At 31.8% G+C, this 23,754-nt stretch overlaps 3 protein-coding genes across 6 annotated transcripts in view; 1 reads left to right on the top strand and 2 right to left on the bottom strand.

Annotated features, from left to right (window-relative positions):
• The window catches only part of LOC140046398 (protein FAM193A-like), a 28,900-nt gene extending 23,459 nt beyond the window's left edge, over positions 1-5,441 (bottom strand). For 2 of the 3 annotated variants that reach the window (XM_072091040.1, XM_072091041.1), the window contains exons 1-2: positions 5,138-5,441; positions 3,302-3,364 (exon numbers count right to left, since the gene is read on the bottom strand). In XM_072091040.1, coding sequence (XP_071947141.1) covers positions 3,302-3,364; positions 5,138-5,278 — 204 coding nt within the window. In that variant the 5' untranslated portion in view covers positions 5,279-5,441. The remainder of the gene's footprint in view (positions 1-3,301; positions 3,365-5,137) is intronic. The other variant, XM_072091042.1, reaches the window with a different exon arrangement.
• A 278-nt stretch (positions 5,442-5,719) lies between these two features.
• On the top strand, positions 5,720-8,142 carry LOC140046400 (spermatogenesis-associated protein 24-like). Of its 2 annotated transcripts, none has more exons than XM_072091045.1 (5): positions 5,720-5,837; positions 6,072-6,137; positions 6,254-6,384; positions 6,485-6,555; positions 7,381-8,142. In XM_072091045.1, exons 1-5 carry the CDS (start codon positions 5,733-5,735, stop codon positions 7,593-7,595), a joined length of 588 nt encoding a protein of 195 aa, XP_071947146.1. In that variant the 5' UTR covers positions 5,720-5,732; the 3' UTR covers positions 7,596-8,142. The 2 variants fall into 2 exon arrangements, with proteins under 2 accessions (XP_071947146.1, XP_071947147.1); XM_072091046.1 differs by having other exon boundaries at positions 5,735-5,957.
• A 478-nt stretch (positions 8,143-8,620) lies between these two features.
• On the bottom strand, positions 8,621-23,753 carry LOC140046399 (bifunctional UDP-N-acetylglucosamine 2-epimerase/N-acetylmannosamine kinase-like). Its single transcript, XM_072091044.1, has 12 exons — positions 23,459-23,753; positions 20,165-20,391; positions 18,781-19,385; positions 15,257-15,469; positions 14,784-14,871; positions 13,990-14,200; positions 12,551-12,680; positions 11,932-12,000; positions 11,389-11,541; positions 10,859-11,041; positions 10,593-10,709; positions 8,621-10,075 (listed from the first exon to the last, which is right to left on the bottom strand). The coding sequence occupies exons 1-12, from the start codon at positions 23,516-23,518 to the stop codon at positions 9,840-9,842; spliced, it is 2,292 nt and encodes a 763-aa protein (XP_071947145.1). The 5' UTR covers positions 23,519-23,753; the 3' UTR covers positions 8,621-9,839.
• Position 23,754: the final 1 nt, after the last annotated feature.

The raw sequence follows: 23,754 nt of genomic DNA, 5'->3' as shown, positions 1-23,754 counted from the left end.
TGACATTATTTTCTATCTAATTCAGTGGTTTTTATTGTGGTAAAACTCGGGAAGGGCACTCGCGGCCAACGCAAAAAAAAGGGCAGGCCAGTAGTGGCCGTGGGTGCTATTCATTTTCGAGGGCATTGAGGCCAACTGGGAGGGCACCGACGGCACTGGCCGCAATAAAATTCGAGGCCTGTGATTATGAATTTATAAAAAATACCCCCAAACAAATCTTGATTTGCTAGGATACAAATTAAACATTGTGTGTGTCTAACTATAGCAACCACTCTTAAATTCAGATGCCTATTAGTTACATGATTTTGTATGGTATGGTATACATTTTAAATTAATCTTTCTATTAAAAGCTTTACAAACTTAAACCTCCATAGAATTTATATTACTATTACAGTATATTTTATTATTGTAATAAATATAAAGGAATAGAATGCATTGTTACAAATATTAACCATTATATTTACATGGAAACTAATCAGTCATTTTGAAATTACAAAAATTCCCATAAATTAAAAATAAGTATGGAACAAACAGTACTATAGACTGGTGGACCATTATTTGGTGTAGTCGTTTGGGGAAGTGTTCAGCAAACCTTTTTATTTGAAAAATTAACACAAGTTTTAGCGTTCAAGATATTACTGATTAACAAAATACTCAATTCAATACATATACTCAGTTAATTGGTAAATTCCTCAATCCAATATGCCAAATGGTAAATAATATATTTATTAAACAATTGTTAAAATACAGTAAAAAAAACTTTGTATTTGATTTCCTGTTAGTGTTATCTACATTGGTGGTCAAGGCTTATTATAATAAATTTATAAAGATTAGTCATAATCTAATATTAGACTACTTCAATTGTTATTATATCTAACAATATAGTCAAAGTATAATGTTAAATTACTGTAAAAAAAATTGTAAAATGGAGTTTAAAAAATAAAAATACTTCTAATCAATTTCCTCTTATTTCCAATTTCGTAATTAGGCCTAGTATATTTATTAAATAATAAATACACCCCGTGTCTGGGACCAGCTTCCTATGGTATTGATTTACCTGTAATTTTAGCTAATTGTGTTGTTTAATTAATTATCTACTGTATATAAATTATATTTATTGATTCAATCCCGTTATGGGCGACTTTGGTCGCTGTTGGAAGAAGATGAAATAAAAAAAATAATAAATTAAAAAAAGAAGAACGTTGACAGTCCTAGAGAGCCCATCAGCCTTCATTAGAAAAGTTCACATTCATTTTGATTTGCTGTAACTGTATTTTGTCTTTTATGTGTAAACTGACTTTGGGGTTGGGTCAACCGGCTCAGCTACAGTTATTAAGTTCACTTAGGTTGACCCTGGTCTCCGAAATTTCCGTTTTTTTCGTTATGTATATACTCAAATAGACCAAATAAATAATGAAATAAAATATATATTTTAGGAAAAAAATAAATTCTATGCTTTAGCCCAAGTAAAAATAATTCTTTTTAACATCATTATTTTTTTTTATTATGATTTTATAATTTTTTTAAAACATTTCATAATCAACCTACTTATATAATTATCATTTATTATAACAATATTTAATTAATATCAGAATAGAATTCATGAAATGTTAAAGGCACATACTGTACAGTACACTTTCATGAGTGACACTTCATCCCTGCAATAAACGATATATTAAATCCATTCGTATCTGTATGCATTTAGGGAATTAGTACCACATTCCATAGGGATTAACCTAGAGTTGATTCTGAATAGATAATCTACAAGTTCAGGATCAGAAGGTCTATTCGACGGATTCCCCAATATGAGAGAAATGTAACCAAATTTATTGTCATTACTAAAATTTAGTTATATAGTACTTTGACAAGTAAATTTAAGATATGGTAAAGTAAACTACAAATTTAAAATCCTTAATAAACTCATAAATTGCCGTGTCTGGGACCAGCTTCCCAGATGCTGCAGTCCTAGAAAAGTTCACATTCATTTTGATTCGCTTTAAGTTAACGAGTTGAAAGACTATTTAACTTATCTCCGCATCATTAAATAGTTCAATCTATCTTTCAACTCATGGAAATATTCTATCCATTCAACTCATAAACATTCATTATTTGTAGTACTGTACCATTAGTGTCAAGTACTATATGATCCAAAGAAAACAAAACAAAGGGAAATGAGCAGGAAATTGGTAAACAGCTGCCTGGGCATACATCACACGTTGCTCAATGTCTCTATGATAATGATGCAAAGAGGTTGAACAATCTTCTCCCACTAAGTAGGCTATGTACCAAAGCACTCAGCAGATATGAAAATAAACTGAGTTACAAAGCATGGATATGCTGAAATATGCTATCAGTACAATAAATAACACACACTATATGTTTAATTTTCCAAAACTCTACACCTTGTGTAGACAATGTTCACCTCATGTAGTATAAAAACCAACATACCAAAAATGGTATAGTCCGTTACAGGGATATTATTTCTTCTGAAAGAAAATGGTCTACACTAGACCTTTTTTGTTCACGTTCGTATGGATGTTTTAACGCGCCTATTTTCATGTAACAACTGTAGCCAGTATTTATTTAAAGTTAAAATTTAACGCAACAGTCATTATTCAATTTTAATGTCAACCTAAACCATTTTGATAAAAAAAATTAAATGGGTTTTACTTTTTTGGAAAGAATAAAAAAGCTAAGCAAATTTGAATTTAATATATCACAGACCAGAATATTAAAAACAGGTTATTGAACGTTTCCCACTTTGGTTTTAAATGATGTCTTGTTTTACATGTGCATAAGTTTTACACTGATTTAATTATGTGAAAATATTAAGAGCAGTCAGTGGGAGTTTAGTTAACATTATAGTTCGCAGAACAACCCTCCCTGTGGCTTCTTCCTTCCGTGGGACATGGCCAAACCCTCCAGGCATTTTCATTCAAATTCTGATTACACATAATCCAATAAATAAGGATAAAGTATTATCACACAGTATATTTTCCCAAAGTTTTCCCGAAAATGTCTGGTGCTATGGAAAGACAAGTAGTTTTGCGAGAGTTGACTGTGCTACCATACAGGCTCATGTATAAGCCCACCTGTATCTACACTATTTTGTTTAAGTGTCATGACATAAAGTAAATATCCACGGACCAATATACTCGTGTTAGGCTACATTTTACTGATGTATGACCGGATTGAAGAATGCATTGAAGTGTGACAATAGTGTAATATCAAAATGTAACAATATTTAGGCTTTTTGGGATTAGTCACTAGCAGCGTTGGTTTTATTAACGTATGGTCTTACTTGTGGAATACTGTTGATGTCAAGCTGTGATGATACAGGAACATGATTCTGTCTGTCCATTATCTGAAAGATAGTTCCCAGTATAATAATTTAATTAAACATCATTTTAATAATTATCAAATAGAAGGACTATATTTATTCCTTAAATGTACTGTATATAACAATTTACTATTATACAATGTTTCGATCTTTATTTGATCATCATCAGAAATTACTTCTATACACCCTTCCACGCTATACATTGTATTTATCAGTCTGAAACCAGTGGATTCATTTTTTCATATATTACGAGATAAAATGTTTAAAATAATGAAAAATAATAGTGTATGTTTAATGTAACTTCTTTACATTTTTTATCAAAGCAATCTATCCCTTTTAAGGCTTTACATAATAAATATTATTAATAATTTTATACATTTTTAATCATTGGCATGTGTCAATGTAACATCAGAGAAAAATGTCATGCAAAATGTACAGTTGTTTAGCAAAACTGCTAATCAAACCATCTATGTAGTTAACATAGTTTTGAATTTCATTTTTTGATGATAGTACATGTAGATGTGTAACTATTTGCTATACTAAAATTAAGAAAGAAATTATTCCTTGAACATTCTTAACATTTCTTCACAACAAAAAGAAACTCTAAATTAACAATAGGAAATTGGGCACTTAACTGTCAGAAACGTATTTTTATTGTGCAAGCGTACAGTAGCATATTCCCACAGCAAATGTATAGTACTTAATAGTAGTAAAGTATGAAAATTAAAAAACATATTCCACCCACACACAATCAGGTAGAGAAACTAAATGAATGTCAAACATTAATAACAACATGTTGTTTACATTACTGTAGACTTAAAACATTAATGATTGCCATGAATTAATAAAAGACAGCGGGTAAAAAACAGGTAAAAGGGGAAATAAATGTCAAACAAGCATAACAAGTTGTTTTCAATCCATTATGGGCTTTATCTAAAACTTTTAATCATGCAAGTTTATAAGTAATAAATTGCTAGACATTTACAATTTAAAAAAAATGGAAACTAAATGATGATAGAAACAATGATGATTAAAATATTTTTTTTTTAATAGATCAACCAAAAACCAAAATCAGTTTTATAGCAAAATGATAGCAATAACAATAGAGGTTGAAGTGTAGTAAGTTAATTATTTATTACAATATATTTTTTTAAAGATACTATATTAAATTGTTTATTTTAAATGATTTTTTTCAAATGCCAAAATGCCAATGTTAAGCTGATGCCTTTTACACAGTACAATTTTAAACAAAATTATAATTGAAAAAATTGGGGTTTTTTTTGCATTTTTATTTGTTCTCAATGTAGAATTGCACAATTATTTTTTTCTTTTTTTTTATTGTTATTCCTAACATCATTGGTATAGGTAATTCTGATTGAATGCTCAGTGCACTTTCGGACCTGAAGACAGTCCTACGACGTAGTGCCCATGACACAATCTGTACGGAATGGTGACAGAATAAAGAAAGTCTCGTATCTGCTCTCATTCAATAAGCTCAGCCTCATTAAATATCAAGCAAACATAACATTTAAAATAGTGAGCATAGACTAGCACCATAGGTCGTATTCACTGTAATAATATACAAGGCCTTTCTTCTTCATGTGTTGTTGAAAGAGAAGTCTCACATGCATGTCATGCACACAAACAAAAAAATAACAATTACAAAAAATCAACAGAAAAAAATGGACAGCAGAGTCCTTTATAAAATGTTACTACTATCCTTAACATTAACAGAACAATGAAGTTAGATTATTTAATTATAAATCGACCAGATATTGTCTGAACACTATATCGTACCTCAGAATGCAAGGGAGTTGTTGATGTCACTTCACTCCCCGCCGAAAGAGCAGGTTGGGTGGTGCGAGGAGCAGCAGTCGGTTTGCCTCCACCCCTTCGATTTCTCCTTCGTTTAGGCCGCTTGATTTCTGCTGAACTCATTTAAAATCTTTATTATAATAACCTTTAATAATTCAGAGTGTAATGATTGTCAATTTCTTGATAAATCTAATGTGATCCAAACTGTTAAAACCTTATTTTTATAGGTTTTTGCTTGCAGAAACACTCATCTTACATAAAGTAAGAATCCAATATGGCAGGGCAATATCCCATCATACATCAGCTTGTAAATCCAGACGTCGCAAAATTTATACCATAAGAGGTTTATATTTAAAATAAGGTTGAGAGCAATATTTGTTGAAATTTATATAAAAACATTATAAATTCGTAAATAAAGAAAGTTACTAAATTATATTTTATTATCTACACAAAGCACTTACGTACAATAAAAATGCAAGGATTTTTAATACCGATAGTAAAAAGGCTAATTCAATAAACATAAATAGAGGGCGACATATACTTTGTTTTGAAAAATTAATTTCCCACACAGAACAGAATGTCAACAATAAATAAACTTGATTCAACTGGTAAACTTGTTAGCGAACAACTTCAGGACTTATTTTTTGCTCAGAGGACAGTATATGAAAACATAAAATCTTACGTAAATTGTTTTTAACTTTGTTATAGTATATACCTACTTGACTAAGTGAAATCTGCAGGCATGATGGCTAGCTAGGCCCCTTCTGCTCAATCAAAGGACAGAGCATGACATTAGCCGAGAGTAAGCTAAGACGCTGATAATTATTAATAGCCTAGGCCTACATCATGAAAGGACTTGGCTGTTGTTCCTTAGATTAGAAGCACTGTTTTGTATAGCGTTTTCTTTATTTTGTAGAATGACTCACTGCAAGAAGAGATGGTTGAAAAACAGCTGTATGAACAGATTCTAAAAGATTTAAAGGTTAGATTAGTATTATTTTAGTGCCTAGTCACTAGGCCTAGCCTAGTGGAAATTTATTAATGTAATAAATTTCTGGTTTTTTTTCATTAAGAAAGTGTTATACTTTATATCTTTAGAATGAAAGACTGGAACATGCAAATACAAAAGCTAAGCTAGCAAACGAAACAGAGAAGTTACAGTTTGCACTTGGGGAGGTGGAGATTCTTAAACGACAATTACAAAGAGAAAAGTCACAATTTGAAAACACGTAAGAGTAACAAATTCAGTTGATATTAAAATTAATTTTGCAAGAACTTGCTTTAACATTGAAACATATTAATTAATATTGAATTATACTTTTTTTTCAGGTTTGGATTACTGAAGAATAAAGCACTGAGAGAGACCACTAAACATGATGAGTTGTCGTCAAAATTCTCTGGTATAATGGTTTATTGACACAATATGTTAATAGTTACCCAAAATAGATAAGACTCATTGGTCAACCATGCATGTAATTTAAACTAATCCTAGGAAAATAAACCCCAGTTTTCCAAAAGTTCTAATAATTCACTCAGCCAAATCTTATTACAGTATAACATCCAGGGGTGGATTGCTATAAGCGGTCTATAACCGGTCTTAGCGCTTAGCCGGCTATAATTCGTGACGTAGCAAGTAGTCTTATATTATAGACCATTGCTATACCGCGGTCTAACCTGTAAACGGTCTTTAAAATTAAAGCCTACTCGAAGGAGTCTTAAAACAGTCTTAAACCTCTCTTTTTGTTGCTTTTACGTATTATTTATCGTCAAAGATAACCAATTGAACGAGTTTTAAGTGTTAAATCAAATAATAACGGTGATTTTATTCTTATATAGGCCTAGAATAGATTTTCTCGTGTATAAATGTACGTACTGTTATGATTTGTGAATTGAACAAGCGTGACGAACATTACCTTATTTGGTATTCTACGCGCAAAGTACGCCCTCAATTTGTTACTTTGCGTGGTCTTATTCAAGACTGTTTTATAGCAATGGTCTATCAGGAGTGGCTTTAATAAGACCGTCCTATCTGATAAAGCCGGCTTTAATCGGGGAGTTGAGACCATCAGTTAAGACTGTTTTATAGCAATCCACCCCAGGAGTTTGTAAATTGTAAATTTTTTCAAGAGCTATCTACTTTTTGATACAGATATGTAAAATTTACTTTATATATATTTAATGTATAAAGTATCTTAATCTAATTAAAATGATTAATTCCTTTCCAGTATTGCAGGCTGAAAAACTAAAAGCAGAGAGTGAATCTATATCACAAATGGAAGAAATACAATCACTAAAAAAGAGATTAAAACATGAAAAGGACAACCATAAACAACATTTAACTGAGTTGGCGTTGCAGAGGCAACAGGAGGCTTATATTGCAAAAACAGCAGGAACCAAAAAGCGAACATCAAATTCAATCAAATTCAACTCATATAAATAAGTTCTTAAACATACAGTCCTATTCAGAGGACACTTTCCTAGGAAATATATGTAAATTGACATAACAGCTCAACCAAATTAAGAGGATGCTTTATTGGATCCCAGAGGTGTCCCATTAAAAGAGGTTCTTATCTAGACTACTGTACTCCAAAAGAGTGACTACCTCACCCTATTTAAAGCTCTGTCTACACTATAAAACTTTTTGTGACAAAAAAAAAATGTAATGTGCCCATATATGGACATGATGATGTCATATCAGTACCATATTTGGGCACATCTAACTTGTTTTGTCAAACTAGTTTCATAGACAAAGCGCAGTGGACCAGACATTGCACATACAACAACTTTCATCTAGTAGCAAAAACTAGTTTGATAGTAAGAGTTAGAGCCATACAATTAAAAACATTTGAGAAATGTACTAAAATTGTATCAAATATTCAATATTAAATTTATGTATGGTAATCATAAATAACAAGAAAATTATTAAATAACATTTTGAATTTTTTTATTTATCGAAAAAGAAAATCAAAATATATATTAACCACTAGAAGCTGATCTAATAATACGTATAACTTAAAAATAATAAAGATATTTGTTTTTGAAATTTGAAATATGGAATGTCATCGGAGTTATAAAGGCAATTTGCTACTCAAAGAAGGATAGCTAGGATCCATCTCAATACAAATGCAGCATCATTAAATTTAAGCAGTTATCTAGTAGTATTTTTGTTAATACTGCCACTGTAAAATAATACGTATACAGTACAGTACCAAAATATACTTTGGTAGAATAAAATATATCATTAACCGCATTTTTTGTACACAGAAAGCAACAAAATAAAACAAACAAAATATATATTTATAAATTCATAATTTTCATACAGGAAAATACCCATCACCTCTACTTTATGATTTAAAGAGGATCATACAAATACATAATTTATTTACAAATTTGAAGATTATCAAATTAAACCTGGTCTCAGTTATTATTCATCTCAAATCCACAAAAATATCAGCTTAATTTGATTAATTTAGTAAAAAATAAAATCTTATAATATCCACTGTATATTGTATAAATAATATTTTTCAATTCTGTATACAGTTAATTATAGTTGCAAAAAATAATCAGGACAAACTAAACACAATTTTATCCACAAAATTATCTATTATCTATGAATTATTGAGAATAAAACCTTTACTATTGAAATTCTTGTCCTGATATTTTGTTACTGGATATTGATTCTATAAACCTATAATACTGAGTTTGAAAAACATCACAATGTTATTTCGCGTTTAATTGAGTGCAATTTTCGGCAGTATATGAGAGCAATCAACGGGCAGTATCATTACATTTTCTTTAATAACTTAGATAATTTGTACATTAATTCATGCATCTTTTATTTTAAATCAACTTTAATAAGTGTCATATTTGATCAGCTGCTAACTACTATATGCAAATTAAAATCTACTTTCAGGTATACTTTAATAATTCAAAAATATAATTTTAGGTAAATTATTATAAAGCATAATATATATTAAGTAATTCTATAAAGAAGTTTTGATAAAGGCTGACAAATAAAAGTTCTTATTTGGTCATAAAGGTAAAGCAAGGCGAATCCTTATACCTGATCATAATTGTAATTAATACTATTTCTAATAATACTAATCCCATATTTAGCAAGAATTGAAAAATTCAGATTCTACACACACTAAATATATATATATATAATTTTTTGAGAAATAATAATATATTTTCTTTATTCTTCTTCTATGTGTCCGTTATTTGATTTAAATTAAATAAACAAATTGAAAAATTTAAAAGGATGTGTTATGTATAACACTTATTTTTTAATATAAATATTCATTTTCATATAGGTCTATCTTTTTTCCATATACCTTAACTCAAATTTACTGTTTTTTTGGTCCCATGTTACACTGTGTGTAACTGTGAAGTTCACTGTATAAAAACAATTTAACTTGAATTGTACAATGAACTGACTCAAGCATAAGCCCATTTAACTTGCGGTGGGCTTATATGGAAAGCCAAAATTTATTGGGTTATAAAGATTACTTGATATTTGAGGGTGGTAGACTAAACTCTGTCTACACTATCAAACTTGATGTGACAAATATGGTAGTGATATGACACCATCGTGTCCATATATGGGCACATCAATTCTTGTTGTCACAAAGTTTGATTGTGTAGACAGAGCTTTATAACGGTCAGTATGGTAATACATTTCTATCTAATATGTTCGTCTTGTTGCATATTCTAATACAATACTAGCAGCTCCAAGCAAGGCAGGTTCAACAAGTTCTGACGCCCTAATTTGAACATTTCTAGCTGACCGCAGGGCATCTTCATCCACCATCCTACGCACTTCATTGACGTATAATGGCGCAAATATTCCACAAAGAATGACAAGAGACGGATTGAGGACGTGCAACATACTGGTGACAGCATAGCCCATTGCCTTGGCAGCTAAAGAACATAACATAATGATTATTACAATAACTAATTGATGGATAATTGATTGCGCTTAAGCTCTGTCTCCACTATCAAACCTTATGTGACAACAAAATGTGATGTGCCCATATATGGACACGATGATGTCTTATCACTATCATATTTGGGCACATCACACTTTTTTTGTCAAACTTGTTTGACAGTGTAGACAGCACATTATTTCTGCAGTTTCCAAAGTTTGCAGAGATTGTAACCTTAACGTTTGCTGATGGATCCCAGAGAAATGGACAGGTGTTGGAAGTCAGTGGTTCAAAGGCTGTAGCTCACAAATTGTTAGTGTATGCAGGGCTTTATGGTAACCAAAGCACAGTGGACCAGATATTGCACATACAAGTTTCATCTACTAGCAAAATACTAGTTTACAATGGGTGAATATCGAGCTCAGGTGTAATACAGTGGCATCTATATAAATATGTCGTCATTGTGTTACTCTCTTTGCTATGGTGTATAAGATGAACAGCTAATACTTTACCTAGATCTATGACAGCCTGTGCCTTCTGATTACCATGTTCTGCAGCCTCCATAAGATGTTTCGCACTGATTTGTTGGTTGCCTTCATTCTTGTAACCATTAATAAATAGCTCACCAGCTGCAAAAGATAAGATTACTTTAGCTTAAAAAAAACTGGACACCAAAAAGGAAGAGAATATTTTCATTGACAGTCTGTTCTATTTCAACTTCAAAAAATGTGTATACTATATGCTAATGAAATTTTGAAGTACAATTATAACTACGCACCTTCATTAAGCTTGACAGCCTCCCTCTGGAGGGCAGCACCAGACGAATACGCCTCTGCACAACCAGTACTACCACACAGACATTTAGGACCATCCAGAGATACCTTGATATGTCCAAGTTCAGCCGCACAGAAATTGTTGCCATGTATGAGTTTATTATCAAGTATAATACCGCCACCAATTCCTGCAAAAGATGACAAATATAAATGAGTTCTTCCTCAACACCTGTTAATTATGCATAAATACTTACGCAAAATTAATATTAGTGTCGACTCTTTTGGTCTCTACACTGATAAGATCTACAACTAGGGTAATTTCCTGCTAAGAACCGCTTATGTACCAAAGTACTCGATAGATGGTAGGTACTTTAAAATAAATAAGTCTGTCTACACTATCAAACTTTATGTTCCCAAATGTGATGTGCCCATATATGGACATGATGATGTCGTATCACTACCATATTTGGACACATCACATTTGTCAAATATTATTACAAAATGTGACAAATGATTTTAAAGAATGCCAGCATACCTGTTCCAGTGGCAATAGTAATGAAGTCTTCAATGTTTACTCCACATCCAAACTTTCTCTCTCCCAGAGCAGCACAGTTTCCGTCATTGTCAACCCAAACTGGAAGATGCATCTTGGCTGAAATTGGTGACCTCAGGTCAATCTCATTCCAACCTGCAAATGGATTGGATATTAACAGAAATTTAAAAACCACATGCAAGGAATTAAGACAAATTTCCAGCCATGTTAAAATATTTAAAGAATAAAATTAAACATATTGCCCATAAGAAAATATGATTAACATGAAGGATTTGCAAGTAATAGACATGTTTAACATGATTCAAAATTGCCCTCCTCTCTTTTACATTGAAAAAAGATTACCTCAACCTTTTTCTAGGCCTGTTTAAGTAATTAACCCAATTCAGGGAACTGGTATTGGTACTGTATTACTTATTCAAATCTAAGAGCTATAACAAAACAAACATCCACATATAAACCACACAATTCAAATGGAAATCTTACTAACCACAAAACTAAAAATGGCAGAATGATGCATATAATTACCATCAAGTGCTTTGGTTGAGTGCATAACAATCCCGGCTCTTGGGTTCACTCTTCCTCCTGTACTAATTCCTACAAAAATCAAGTAAAAATGAATTTAGAGAGCGAATCACAGTGCACTTAGCTGTATAATGAGTACCTGGTTGAAAAATACTAAGGGGAATAGCGTGAAAAGGAAATGATAATACCACCAGTGAAGAAAAACCAAACTGTTTTTATCAATTGTTGTAATATATTGATAATGTACATTATTGTTTCAATGGAGGAACTGTAAAATTTACTTGATTCTACAGTACCTTCTCTTTTTTCCCCTTTTTCTAGAGACTAACATGACAAGATGTTCTATCATGTATACACCATGTAGGTCCTATTTTGTTTGTTTATTATTTAATTTATCTTCATTGTGCATTTAAGGTGCTGCATATTACAACACAAGCGATACTCTCTCATGTCTCGAAAAGAAATGACAATGGTGGTTTGTGGGGAGGCTCCAACTTAAGAGCATAGTTCATGCATTATACCATTTGTGGAGAGGGGTGTCTAATGAAAATTTCTACTTTTTAAGTTGTATCTCGCTCCTCGAGGAGTGAATTAGGCACAAAAATGATGATAAATCACTTACCAACTCCTAAAATTCTACAATTTAAGTCGACCGCTTCACAACATGCTTCTTGCAACATATTCAATAATTCTCTTAGTTTTTCATCGTTACCATCTGGTGTAGGCTTTGATGTTTTATAAACAATCTTTCCCTGTAAATGAAAACAAGCAATAGGTAAAACTCTACATCATACTAGTTTGAAAAAAAAGTGTGATGTGCCCAAATATGGTAGTGATACAATCAAATATGGTAATGATATGACATCATCATGTCTATATATGGGCACATGACATTTGTTTGGCACATAAAGTTTGATAGTGTAGACAGAGTTTAATACGTTAATTGTAATTGAGTTAAACATTCAAGTTTATACCACCATATGGATAAAAGGATTATTTAAGAGAAATTCACATACATTGAATTAGCACAAAGAAAATGGTTATTGTTGTTAATATTAAATTATATTTATTATTGTTTTGATTTATAACACCTACGTAGAATATTAAGTTTATAATAAACAATACAGTCTAAAGCTTAAATAATTAAGCACCATATTGAGTTATAGGACTACTTTAAATCCTTGAAAAACAATTTCAGGTGTAATAAATAAAATTCTATTACATTTATGGCTTCAAATAAAGACCTAGTTCTAGCTACAGTAGCAATAAGATATAAAGTTGTTTTAATAATATATGACTGTCTCTGTAATGTATAAAACAGCCTACGGCATTATTATATTATAAACGAAACAAGATTATATATTCTCCCTCTATATTTTTGTATGTTGCATATTAAATAATATGTTTTCAACAAAAATATAAGCCAATAAAGGTAGGTAATTCTAAATAAGATTTTGTTCAAACTAGTGACAAAAAAAAGTGTCTAAATATAGTAGTGATATGCTTAAATATGGTAGTGATATGACATCGTCATGTTCATATATGGGCACATCACATTTGTTTGTCACATAAAGTTTGATAGTGTAGACAGAGCTTAATAAAGTATAATCATTGGTCATATTCCTATAGTATTTACGTCATATCAGATGTTCAACCGGTTGTTGCGTTTGAATGAATAACAACTTTAACCGCAACATTGACTGTATTTAAGTTTGATAGAGAAAAGAAGTTGTGCAAACACAGCAAAATTGTATTATTCCTCTATGGTGTAAGCAGATAAAAACATTGAAAATAAAGCAAATAATTATGGTTGTGTACAAACACTCAGAGGACAGATAGAGATAAAGAAATACAAAAACTACAATAGGATACAAAGGTAGAGATATGAGAGAAGGTAAACATATTTAACCTATTTGTCCTGTTTAAACACTACAGAACAGAAAAATGCCACATGTATAAATTATTCAGGTGGCTTATGATATTACCCACGTTCATTATTTCATTCAATTTAATTAACACTTACACCATGGAAGACTATATATCTCCTCTGTTTACACTTACTGAATTTGTAACTATGGCAACCCTAAGATGCGTGCCACCCAGGTCAACAGCGAGGGCGCTTTGGATCTCCAGGATGTGATCGATATCCATGCTCTTGCTATCTGGCATCGGTGGAAAGACAAAAGATTTCTGGATCACGCTCTTTAAACTGAGAGACTTTAAAAACTTTATGATACGAGGAACAGCATGGCCATCTCCATAAATATAAGACCTGGAAAATTTCAAATGAAATATTTTTTTCTCTTAGCCTAATACTATTTCGGAGAGACATTTATTTCAAGGGACTAAGATTTGGAACGCTGGCAAAAGATGTGTCGTGGGTTCTGGTGTTTGTTTCTATATTTTTTTTCCCTAGGGACTAACATGAAAAGATTATATTATTCTACATGTTCCTTTCAATATGTATTTTTCATCTATATTTTTTGCATGTCATAGAGTAAAGAAATATTTTCCTATGTTTTATGTGTATCGATTTTTCAAAGGTTACAGTACTGGGACATTTCAGGGAACAGTCTTATACTGATGTGGTCACCCAGGATAAATAAGAAATAACTAAACTATATGGTGTATTCGACGATTGCTGATGACAGGTCTATCTTTTTACAGTCCCAATAGTAGGTTATCACAGTACTCAAAGTGGGTGTGGGGTCAAATCTAATCTAATGACCTGATAACTACTGTCAAGAGTATGCATCTCATTTTGATATCTGTAACAGTATTTAGATCGAAGATTGAGATTCATGGGTCGTTGACAAATAAATCATTTCAAAGCTAACATTGTAATAATCACTTACGGTGGGAATCGTTTTTGATACTGGATGTCTAATGCATGCTTTATCTTGTTTGTGGTGTCGGCATCTCGGCAATGAAGAACATTCTCGCCTGCATTAGGATAAAAATGTCAAAGGTTAATTTCTTTCAGGAAGCGTTTATACAGGCTGAATGTGAAATGTTAATACAATCTGTTTGTTTCTTTATACAATCTATAAAGATATACAATCTATTCCTCTTAATTTGTATTTGTTATTATTTTAGGCAAATAGGATGCAAACATTTAAGAAGGCAAACAAAAATCCTAGTTACTAATCAGGGAAGGGCAAAAGCAGCATAAGCCACAGTCAGAAATTGAATAGGTGTATACCTCCAACTACTGACTACCACATGTAGATCCAAGTAAGCTGTGTTATTTAGGCCTTAGCGCAGCCGCACTCCAACCCCACCCCACCAAAAAATTTAATTATAAAGGCATGAACTTTGGCCTACGTACCTGTCTCACGTCCTGTCTGTCTTGAACCAAGGTTGACAACAGGTGTTCCAAACGCTCCTGCTTCTCGCACACCTGCGCTACTGTTGCCAATCATACATCCTGCATGCGCGATGAGAATTAGGAACTCCTCAAATGGAATGTGCTTCACTGGCTTAAATTTTGGGTGATGCTCTATACCCTTTAACCTCATAACTCGAATAATTTCCTTACTACCTGAAATATTAATAAATAAAAATATTATAGAAAATTCATAATGATTTTATTCAATTCAATTATTTCCATAGTGTACAATTATCCATGGACAAATATTTCACCGGAAAACTACTGTACCCTCTTAAAGCCATTTTAGACAGCATTGTACGACAAGGCCCGACTAGTCATCTCGCCGGGAGAAAATTAAACATGTTTAAAGTTTTTGCGATGACCTAAAAAAACTACGCCTTATGCGAGATTTAACTCGGTCAACACTGACTAGTAAAGATGACTCATCGTCGACTCTCTGTCTTCCTTTTTCTATATATACTTTAGGCTATTGCATAATACTTTTAATTTTTTTTTTAATTGTTGAAAAAAACTGAAACCAAAACTATTCCAGTTTAGAAAGCAGCAAAATAAATACAATAGTTTCACCAAAAAGTACAAAAGTCTGTTGTAAAATCAATCAGTAATCGCAACTGGTTTTGTTATTCGCATTTAAAAAAATTAACTATATAGTAGCATAGTATTGGTATAAAATGTAAAATTTTGATTGATTGAAACTGCTAAACAGATTATCATAAAGCAGTTATAATATTTATTAGTTCATGTGAACCTGAAGAATATAAATGGGTCACCTTGGATGTTGTACTAAAACGTATGTTTGCATAAAAGAATATTAATTACCTGTTGATAATGTTCAACTACCTATATAATATTGTTTCATGTCTATAACAACAGATGTTCTTAGAAGTACTATTGATTATGAAGCAACAATCCTCTTCAACGGAGGTTGTTTTATTGATTCTGCCTACGCTATTCAATAAGCAATTTAAACGTTCTGTATTTTTAAAAATTGACCTGATCATATAGTGCAATTTTATCCAGTCCTATCTTAACATTTTATGGTTTTAAATTTTTATACTTTTGACATATTTTAAAATTGTATTATGTTTCTTTGTATGTTTTTGAGTGCAACTATTTTAGTTGTGTTTTTTACCCTTTTAATACCAATTTCAATTTAATTCTGTATTCGACAATGAATTTTAATAGAAATAAAATAACACAATATTCATACTGTATTTTCAGACTTGTCGAAGAACGGGCAATTCTCATGAAATTATTTATTTGGTTGGCTCTGTTCTCCCCAATTTTTTTCTCATTGAATTAAATATAGTATTATGTATTTTTTAGGCGAACTAGCAAGAAATAAATGATTGATACTTGATAAAAGTGATGTTAGAAAATAATTTTAAGGTTTGAATATGGTTTTGCACGAAGGATTTCAATGATTAAACGTATTTTTAAAGAAATAAAGTGTTGTTTTACAATTTACAGGTTGTTTCACAAGTAATATATTGTTTAACAATACAATAAATGAAGTGTAACGGTTAAGATACAGTAACAATAGGGTGTGTTTATTGAATGAAAGCCACACATTGTTTGTACTAAGGAATTGGTATTCACTACACTGTATGGGTGTGCTCATAAAAATGTGTTATTTCAACCATCGAGGAAAATATCCATCATGAAAATACTTAACTTTCATAAAAATGTTTCATATACAGTAGATCCCTATGATTAAATATTTAAAATGAATTTGTATGTACAGCAAGAGTATGTCCATGTAGGAAATAAAACACAATTATTATATAGAAATTGTATAATATAATTTAAAAACTATGTAGTAATAGTTAAATGACTACCAACCAACTCCTCTCACTGCCTTTACTATAGTATATTGAGTAGCCTTGATCAAATAATGGAATCAATATAATTGAATAATGTAGAGTCAAATAAAACACTAACAACAATAGGATGGTATACTACAAGAACACTGATAATAAAGAAGCACTAATGTGAATAATGGATTTTAATGACAATGAATGTCATTTCTTTCGAATGCTGTACTTAATATGAATAATATAACAAGGACTAACTCTCATTATTAACAAATAGTCTTCAATTCACTGCAATGCTTTTTAAACATGTACAATGTTTTTTTAATCCGCCCCTTTTGTAAAGAGACTAAACTGAGGTTGTATTGGCTACATAATGCAATTGGTTTACTTTTAGAAATCAACTCTATGGTTTAGACCTTGAGTTTAAAGTTAAATCCATCAAACCTCAATGTACGGATTAGTGGTTTAGCGTTAAATCTGTCTAATACAGTACAACATAATAACATTTTATCTATATTTTGAATACTGTAGACAGGTGGCAAGGTTTTTTTTATTACACTATACTGTATTTTTGTTTTATTCTTATTTACATCTGTTGATTTGAAATGTTTGTAATATTACTTTGTACATAATATACAACAAAATTTAATAATTTGTTCGAAAATATTATATTTCTTAACAGTGAGTGGGATAATTTTAGAAAAAAACAATATTTGAGACAAATAAAACCACTGGTGTATTACGTACGAAATACATCATCATTTGAGATAGGATAACCCAGTACATTACTGATGACAGTACTGTATGCTTGGATGATGTTAGGGACAACAGAGTAAGATCAAAGGTCAGTGTGGGTGTTGATTGAAGGGCAATAAAGAGGCTTTGTGTTTGGGGGATTAAACTGGGTGGTACACACTATGGTCTGGTGATCCCATAAGAACTACATGACGTGGCAAGGACTAAGAAAAAACAGAGCATTACAACTGGGAGTTTCAAAATTTAGTATAATGCTGTTGGTCATGTTTTTTATAAGAATATGCTGGTTAGATAGTAACTGTGTACAATCTACCATATCTCTTTAAAATATCTCTAATAGTTATTGTACAGTACAACAATTCAATAACAGGGTAGGGCAAAACATCTGACCAATTACTCAACTTCCTGACGCAAAGCTACTCCACAGTAGTTTAATACAATTACAATTCAATAACAATTTTCTAGAAATAGTATTATAAATTATTTTTAAAAGTATGCCAACTAACTGTTGTAAATATATACATATTGGTTGACAGTTTGGAGAGAATATTGTCAAATTAGTTTACACATTTGACATATTTGTTAACATCTTCATAATGAAGCCATTTACAGTAGATTAAGTTGTCTACGAACACACGGCAGCCACAGTGAAATGTCTACTACGAAAGACAGGGGTTGATGGCCTAGTACATCGGGATAACCCCCTACTCTTTCTGCACTGGGTTGTAACACTGGACCTCCTTTTCCAAGACTTGTTCTACAACAATGGTTGAAGGGAGTTCAGAACCGATTATATGGTGGCGCCCCTGTTTTAACCATTTTATTTAAATGTGAGGTAAGCATGTTAGTACTGTAGTTATTTGAAAAAAAAAAAATATTATACATTCTTACCTGCATCAATATTTGGAAATAGTATAAGTGTCATGGCACCTAATTGGTCTAATGCTTCAAGCATAAAGCCAAACATCTTGAGAGATTCTTGGATGTTCGTCGTTACTGGATGTTGCAATGCTATCACATATTCCTTTGATTTAGTTCCCGGAGCAATCCACTTAGCTATTATATCATCTGGAGTGTTCAAATCAGCGCTTAAAAGTTTATCGTAAGACGGACAGCCTGTTAATAAGATACGTTCATTGTCTTCGCACATTGTGAGGAGTCGACTCTGAGCACGCTCCGTGCAGCAGGCATGATAGTGAGCAAGTTTAGAAACGGCATGACGAATACTGTCATCGATTGTTCCACTCACTTCGCCGCCCTCTACGTGCATGATGCGTATATTCATTAGCGCTGCAGCGGTTGATAGGGATAGGGCATCGAATCGGTCACCGTGAACGATCAGTACATCCGGCTTGACACGTAGTAGAACGTCTGGAAGTTTGACGAGTGCTAAGCCTACAGATTCTACCATAGCTGCCTCATCTTCTCCTCTCACGATTGTATGCAACTTTGCATCTACTGGGAAGCCATCTTGTTCTATAAGCCTATAGGTGGAACTGTTAAAAGAAATAAATACTGATGGTAACGAAGATGAAAATGATGATGATAATGATTATGCTAATGGCGTATTATGTTAATGGTGCAATAATCACTTTGTTGGATATAAAATATAACCATTTAAAACAATTTTAATGGTGTTTCTCAAGGTGTGAATGGTAAATTATACAACACAAAGACTACTTTAAATACTGTATGTCTTGTCGTCTAACTACCACATAATGCATGCTTCAGTGTGTCTTTAGCCACTTTTAATGCAGTAACTATAGTAATAACAAATAGCATATAGCTCATCATAATATCAAAATATGTGAATATAAATTAATGCGTGCCTTGAAGATGAAATGTGCGAAATAGATAATGGATTTTCTGTGTAAAAAAAGGTAGAACAAAGCATCATAATATATTTAGAGTGCTTGTCATTTATGGATTAATTTACAGTAATTAAAGGTTGTCAACAGTATATAAACACCCTATCTAAAACTGTATTGCCACATATACAGTAATGCCAGTATCACAGGCAAATTCTGTATAACAGTGTCACATGTTTCATGTATTATGTAATGGCTTATGGCAAATGATACAGGCATCATATGTTATACATGTAACACTGTATCAAGGGCCTGCCTGTGATATTGCACAAATTATAGATACAGAACAGTAGCAAGATTCGGCTAACATACTTGAATACATGAAGAACAGCAAATCATAAGGTATAGTATCTAAAGTACCTTAAACAGTAATAACACTTTAAAAAAAGTAATAAAATAAATTATACCCATAATCATCAATAAGATGGCATCCTAGGACGATGACGCTTAGTACAAGCTCGGGATCTTTCTGTACAGCGCTCATTATTGGAGCGAGCTTAGAGTAATCAGCGCGGTTGCATGTTGCTATACACACCCTTCTCTTGCGATTTGAATTATCTTCCGCCATGTTTACGTGGTTATTCACAGCAAGGTTGTTGTTGTTTATAAGATTGTTAAAAGTTAGAAAGGCAGCCTGAAATAAAACATTTAAACAACTGTTATTAAAAACTAGATATATCATGACTTATGTGCGAGAGTACTGTACCATATTTCCAATCATATAGGGGTGTCATTTAATTAAACTGGCCTCTCCAAAGGTCTCACCATGAGGAGTTGGGGGGAAGGGCCTGCCCAGTGTGTCATCTTTATGCCCTGGGCCCCTACATCATTTTAGTTCATTATGAACCCTTTGACACAGGTTTGACGGTTTCCAGGTGACAACCGATTGATTGACCTGATCTAGGTTGGTCAATAATGTCAATGGTCATTGCAATTTGTCAGTATTAGTACCACCAGTACTTAATTATATGACATTAATTAAATAGATAGTTACTTGATACTTATTTTTCCACTATGACCACAAACTGACAGTAAATAAATTGTTACTTGATAGTTACTTCATAGATGAATGACACGACGACAAATATTCCTTCTTGATTTATTAACAGTACAGCGTTTTAATTATTATTATTTCTTACATTACAATAAGACAATTTTATTATTTCACAAACGAATTTGCAACTGGTTCATTCATGTCATTTATTTTCCATAATATACAAAATAAAGTACTGTACTGTAGTTCAAAATGAAATACTGTAGTCTAACATGGAATGATGTCTTTATAGAAAAAAATAGCAGAAAAATATTTTTTTCAAAATTTTTGGTTGAATATGCCATTTTAATGTCACATAATAATATAGTTATCCAGTTTGACCAAATATTGGATCGAAAAGAAATTTATTTATCTGAAAAAACTGTAATTTAAAGGAAAAATAGTCAAATTGGCTGCGAGCCAGTGGGTTTTTGGTTGAATTACAGTAACCATATTTTCTCATTTTATAAGTGAAAACATTGTTTTTTCCCCTGTTTTTTTCTACTGAAGTGATTAACGTTATTAAAACTACAAAATAACCTATTCAAAGTCTGATTTAATTAATCTTCGTTTTTCATGTTTTTGGGGGACAATACATCTTTAAGCTAAGACCACTAGTGAAACACACGGCATTTGATTGGCTATTTATTAATAAAAAATGTCAATGAAAAGTAAAAATAAATGGCAGGATCAATGATTGTGTAAACAATCGAGGTTTATTACATTGCAAGTAACACACAAAAACAGACAGAATGTAAGCAATCAATAAAGCATCAAGAGATCTGTTGCCATAAAAACCGATACAAGCGTACTATAGCTTTGAGATTATCTTTAAAACTAGAGTAGAAATGGTTAAAAGCGAATGGTTCAAAAACTGTATGATTCATTTATTTTATTGAATTATACTCATCATATACTATTAATATTATCAATTTTACACATCAATTTTTCTCACCATCCAATTCATTAGTGTATATTATTACACATTTAATTAACAGTTATGGTAACCGGACACTGCCATATTATATTCACGAATGAATGACATTATGACAAGGGATATTCATTTCATTATCTGTATTGGTACAGTTTTATCATAATTTTAAATAAATTAAAAGGCATGGAATAATTATTTCACATAATTTAAGGAGAATTGGAAATATAACCATTATACATTATTATTGAACACATTTAAAGATACGTATTTTTGTTCGAAATTCCATTTTAATGTCGCATAATACAATAGAAATAATTCAATTTTAGCAAAATCAGATTGCCAGCCAATGGGCTGTTGGTTGAGATTACTTTGCCTTTTAATTATTTTTTCCTAATTTATGAAATCTACAAAATGTTTTGGAAAGACTAAAGTATAAATCTTTAATTTAACGAAAATCAATTTAAAGATGTCAGACATTCTTTTTAGCCTTCATTGATTTCTGAATTTATTAGTGGTTTTGAAAATATAGAAGGTGGAAGATTAAACAAATTTTACAGTAAATTAAGTAACATTTTCAAACAGGACACAAAATATATTCCGATTGAACAGGTTCAATGTTTGTATGTTTATCTTCCTATCAACGTGCACAATTGTCAGACCTACATGGTGATTCACAAAGTCCAAGTAACCATGCAGTGTGTGCATGCTTCTTGATAATATTAGTTCAAAGGTCATAATGTACAATGCAGATTGACAGACAATAACACACTTTTTTATATATTGGAATACTGTACAGTAAAAAAAAAAAATTTTCAATCGCATTCACGAGAATTGTACTAAAAGAATGAGTATAATGGGGAATGGGCCTGCTATGTTACAATACTAGATACTTGCATTTAAAATAACTGTAATAAATACTGTTGTACATGTGAAGCTTCCTGATTTTCTTTTCAGCAAAAGTAGATCCAGAAAACATATCATGGGATTCTTCAATAGTACTAATATACTGTTGAATGTTTATTATGTTGTCATGAAGGAATGTCAAATGGCAACAGAAATAAACAATACAAATGGTTAAGATTTAACACCAGTTGTCCTTCAAACCCCTGTTTAGTTATACAACTTCTTCTAAATGGTGCTTTGATCACAAGTATCTTTTTTTGGCAATACTTAATTAATGTTAATACCTAGTTTTAGCTGCAATAAAAAAGAAACACACCACAGTAACATTCATTTAAAAAAAGGTTTCCTCTTTAGTTTGCAAAAGTGATCTCGAAAAGTTTTTTTTTATAGAATTTGGTTTCACGTATCAATCACAGATTCTTTTTATTCAGACTACTGCAAGATTTCAACTGGCATGACACTTCCTGCGACCAACTCGGCAAGATTGGATATGCGCATTTGCAGGAACCTTGACAGTGCTTTTTTAAATTGGCTTCATAAATAAATAAACATAAATACCTGTGACTGTGGCCATCAAACTTAAACAACATGTAACACAACAGGCCAACCTATTCAAGAGTCAAACTACATAGGCCTAGAAAGGAAGGGCCAACACGTCCTTGACCTTATCAGCCCACACCCAAACAGGGGTGTCGCCTCTAGGCCCTAGTTAGAGTAGCCATGCATGGGATGAAAGCTAATTCTAGGCCGGCCGGCCGGCTATATAAGCTCAGCCGGCCTCACACGTATACGTACACAGAGAGATGATCAAATAAATTGAAAATTGCTTACATCGTGAGGATCTGGTTGAACAGAGTTGCGTTTACTGTCCTTTATAGTAAATGATGGCATAGTTTATCTAAACTTGAATCCAATGTTGGTCCTACCTATCCCCTTCTTTAATATTTTGTGAAATGGGATCACTTACCTCAAGAAATATTTTATGTACCGCCCCACACACAACGCTATCTCTCCAGCCTTGGAAATGAAAGGATAGTTATCAAATGCGCATGCGTCTAATGTTTCGTCCACCATCTATCCAATAGAAACGCGTGTTACATTTAATTATTAGAAGTAACTATTAATAC

The sequence above is a fragment of the Antedon mediterranea genome, chromosome 4 (genome assembly GCF_964355755.1).
Source record: "Antedon mediterranea chromosome 4, ecAntMedi1.1, whole genome shotgun sequence".
Taxonomy (NCBI): domain Eukaryota; kingdom Metazoa; phylum Echinodermata; class Crinoidea; order Comatulida; family Antedonidae; genus Antedon; species Antedon mediterranea.
This window is presented reverse-complemented; position numbering and strand designations above follow the sequence as displayed.

Bases quoted from the DNA above. Each gene is read 5' to 3' on its own strand.
- LOC140046399 (XM_072091044.1), bottom strand. From the start codon at position 23,518: ATGCCATCATTTACTATAAAGGACAGTAAACGCAACTCTGTTCAACCA. The intron at 14,872-15,256 runs GTACGTAGGCCA...ATCCTAATGCAG, and splicing joins ACAGACAGGACGTGAGACAG to GCGAGAATGTTCTTCATTGC. The intron at 10,076-10,592 runs GTAAAGTATTAG...TATGTTCTTTAG, and splicing joins ACAGGCTGTCATAGATCTAG to CTGCCAAGGCAATGGGCTAT.
- LOC140046400 (XM_072091045.1), top strand. From the start codon at position 5,733: ATGTCAACAATAAATAAACTTGATTCAACTGGTAAACTTGTTAGCGAA. The intron at 5,838-6,071 runs GTAAATTGTTTT...TTTATTTTGTAG, and splicing joins ATGAAAACATAAAATCTTAC to AATGACTCACTGCAAGAAGA. The intron at 6,556-7,380 runs GTATAATGGTTT...ATTCCTTTCCAG, and splicing joins GTTGTCGTCAAAATTCTCTG to TATTGCAGGCTGAAAAACTA.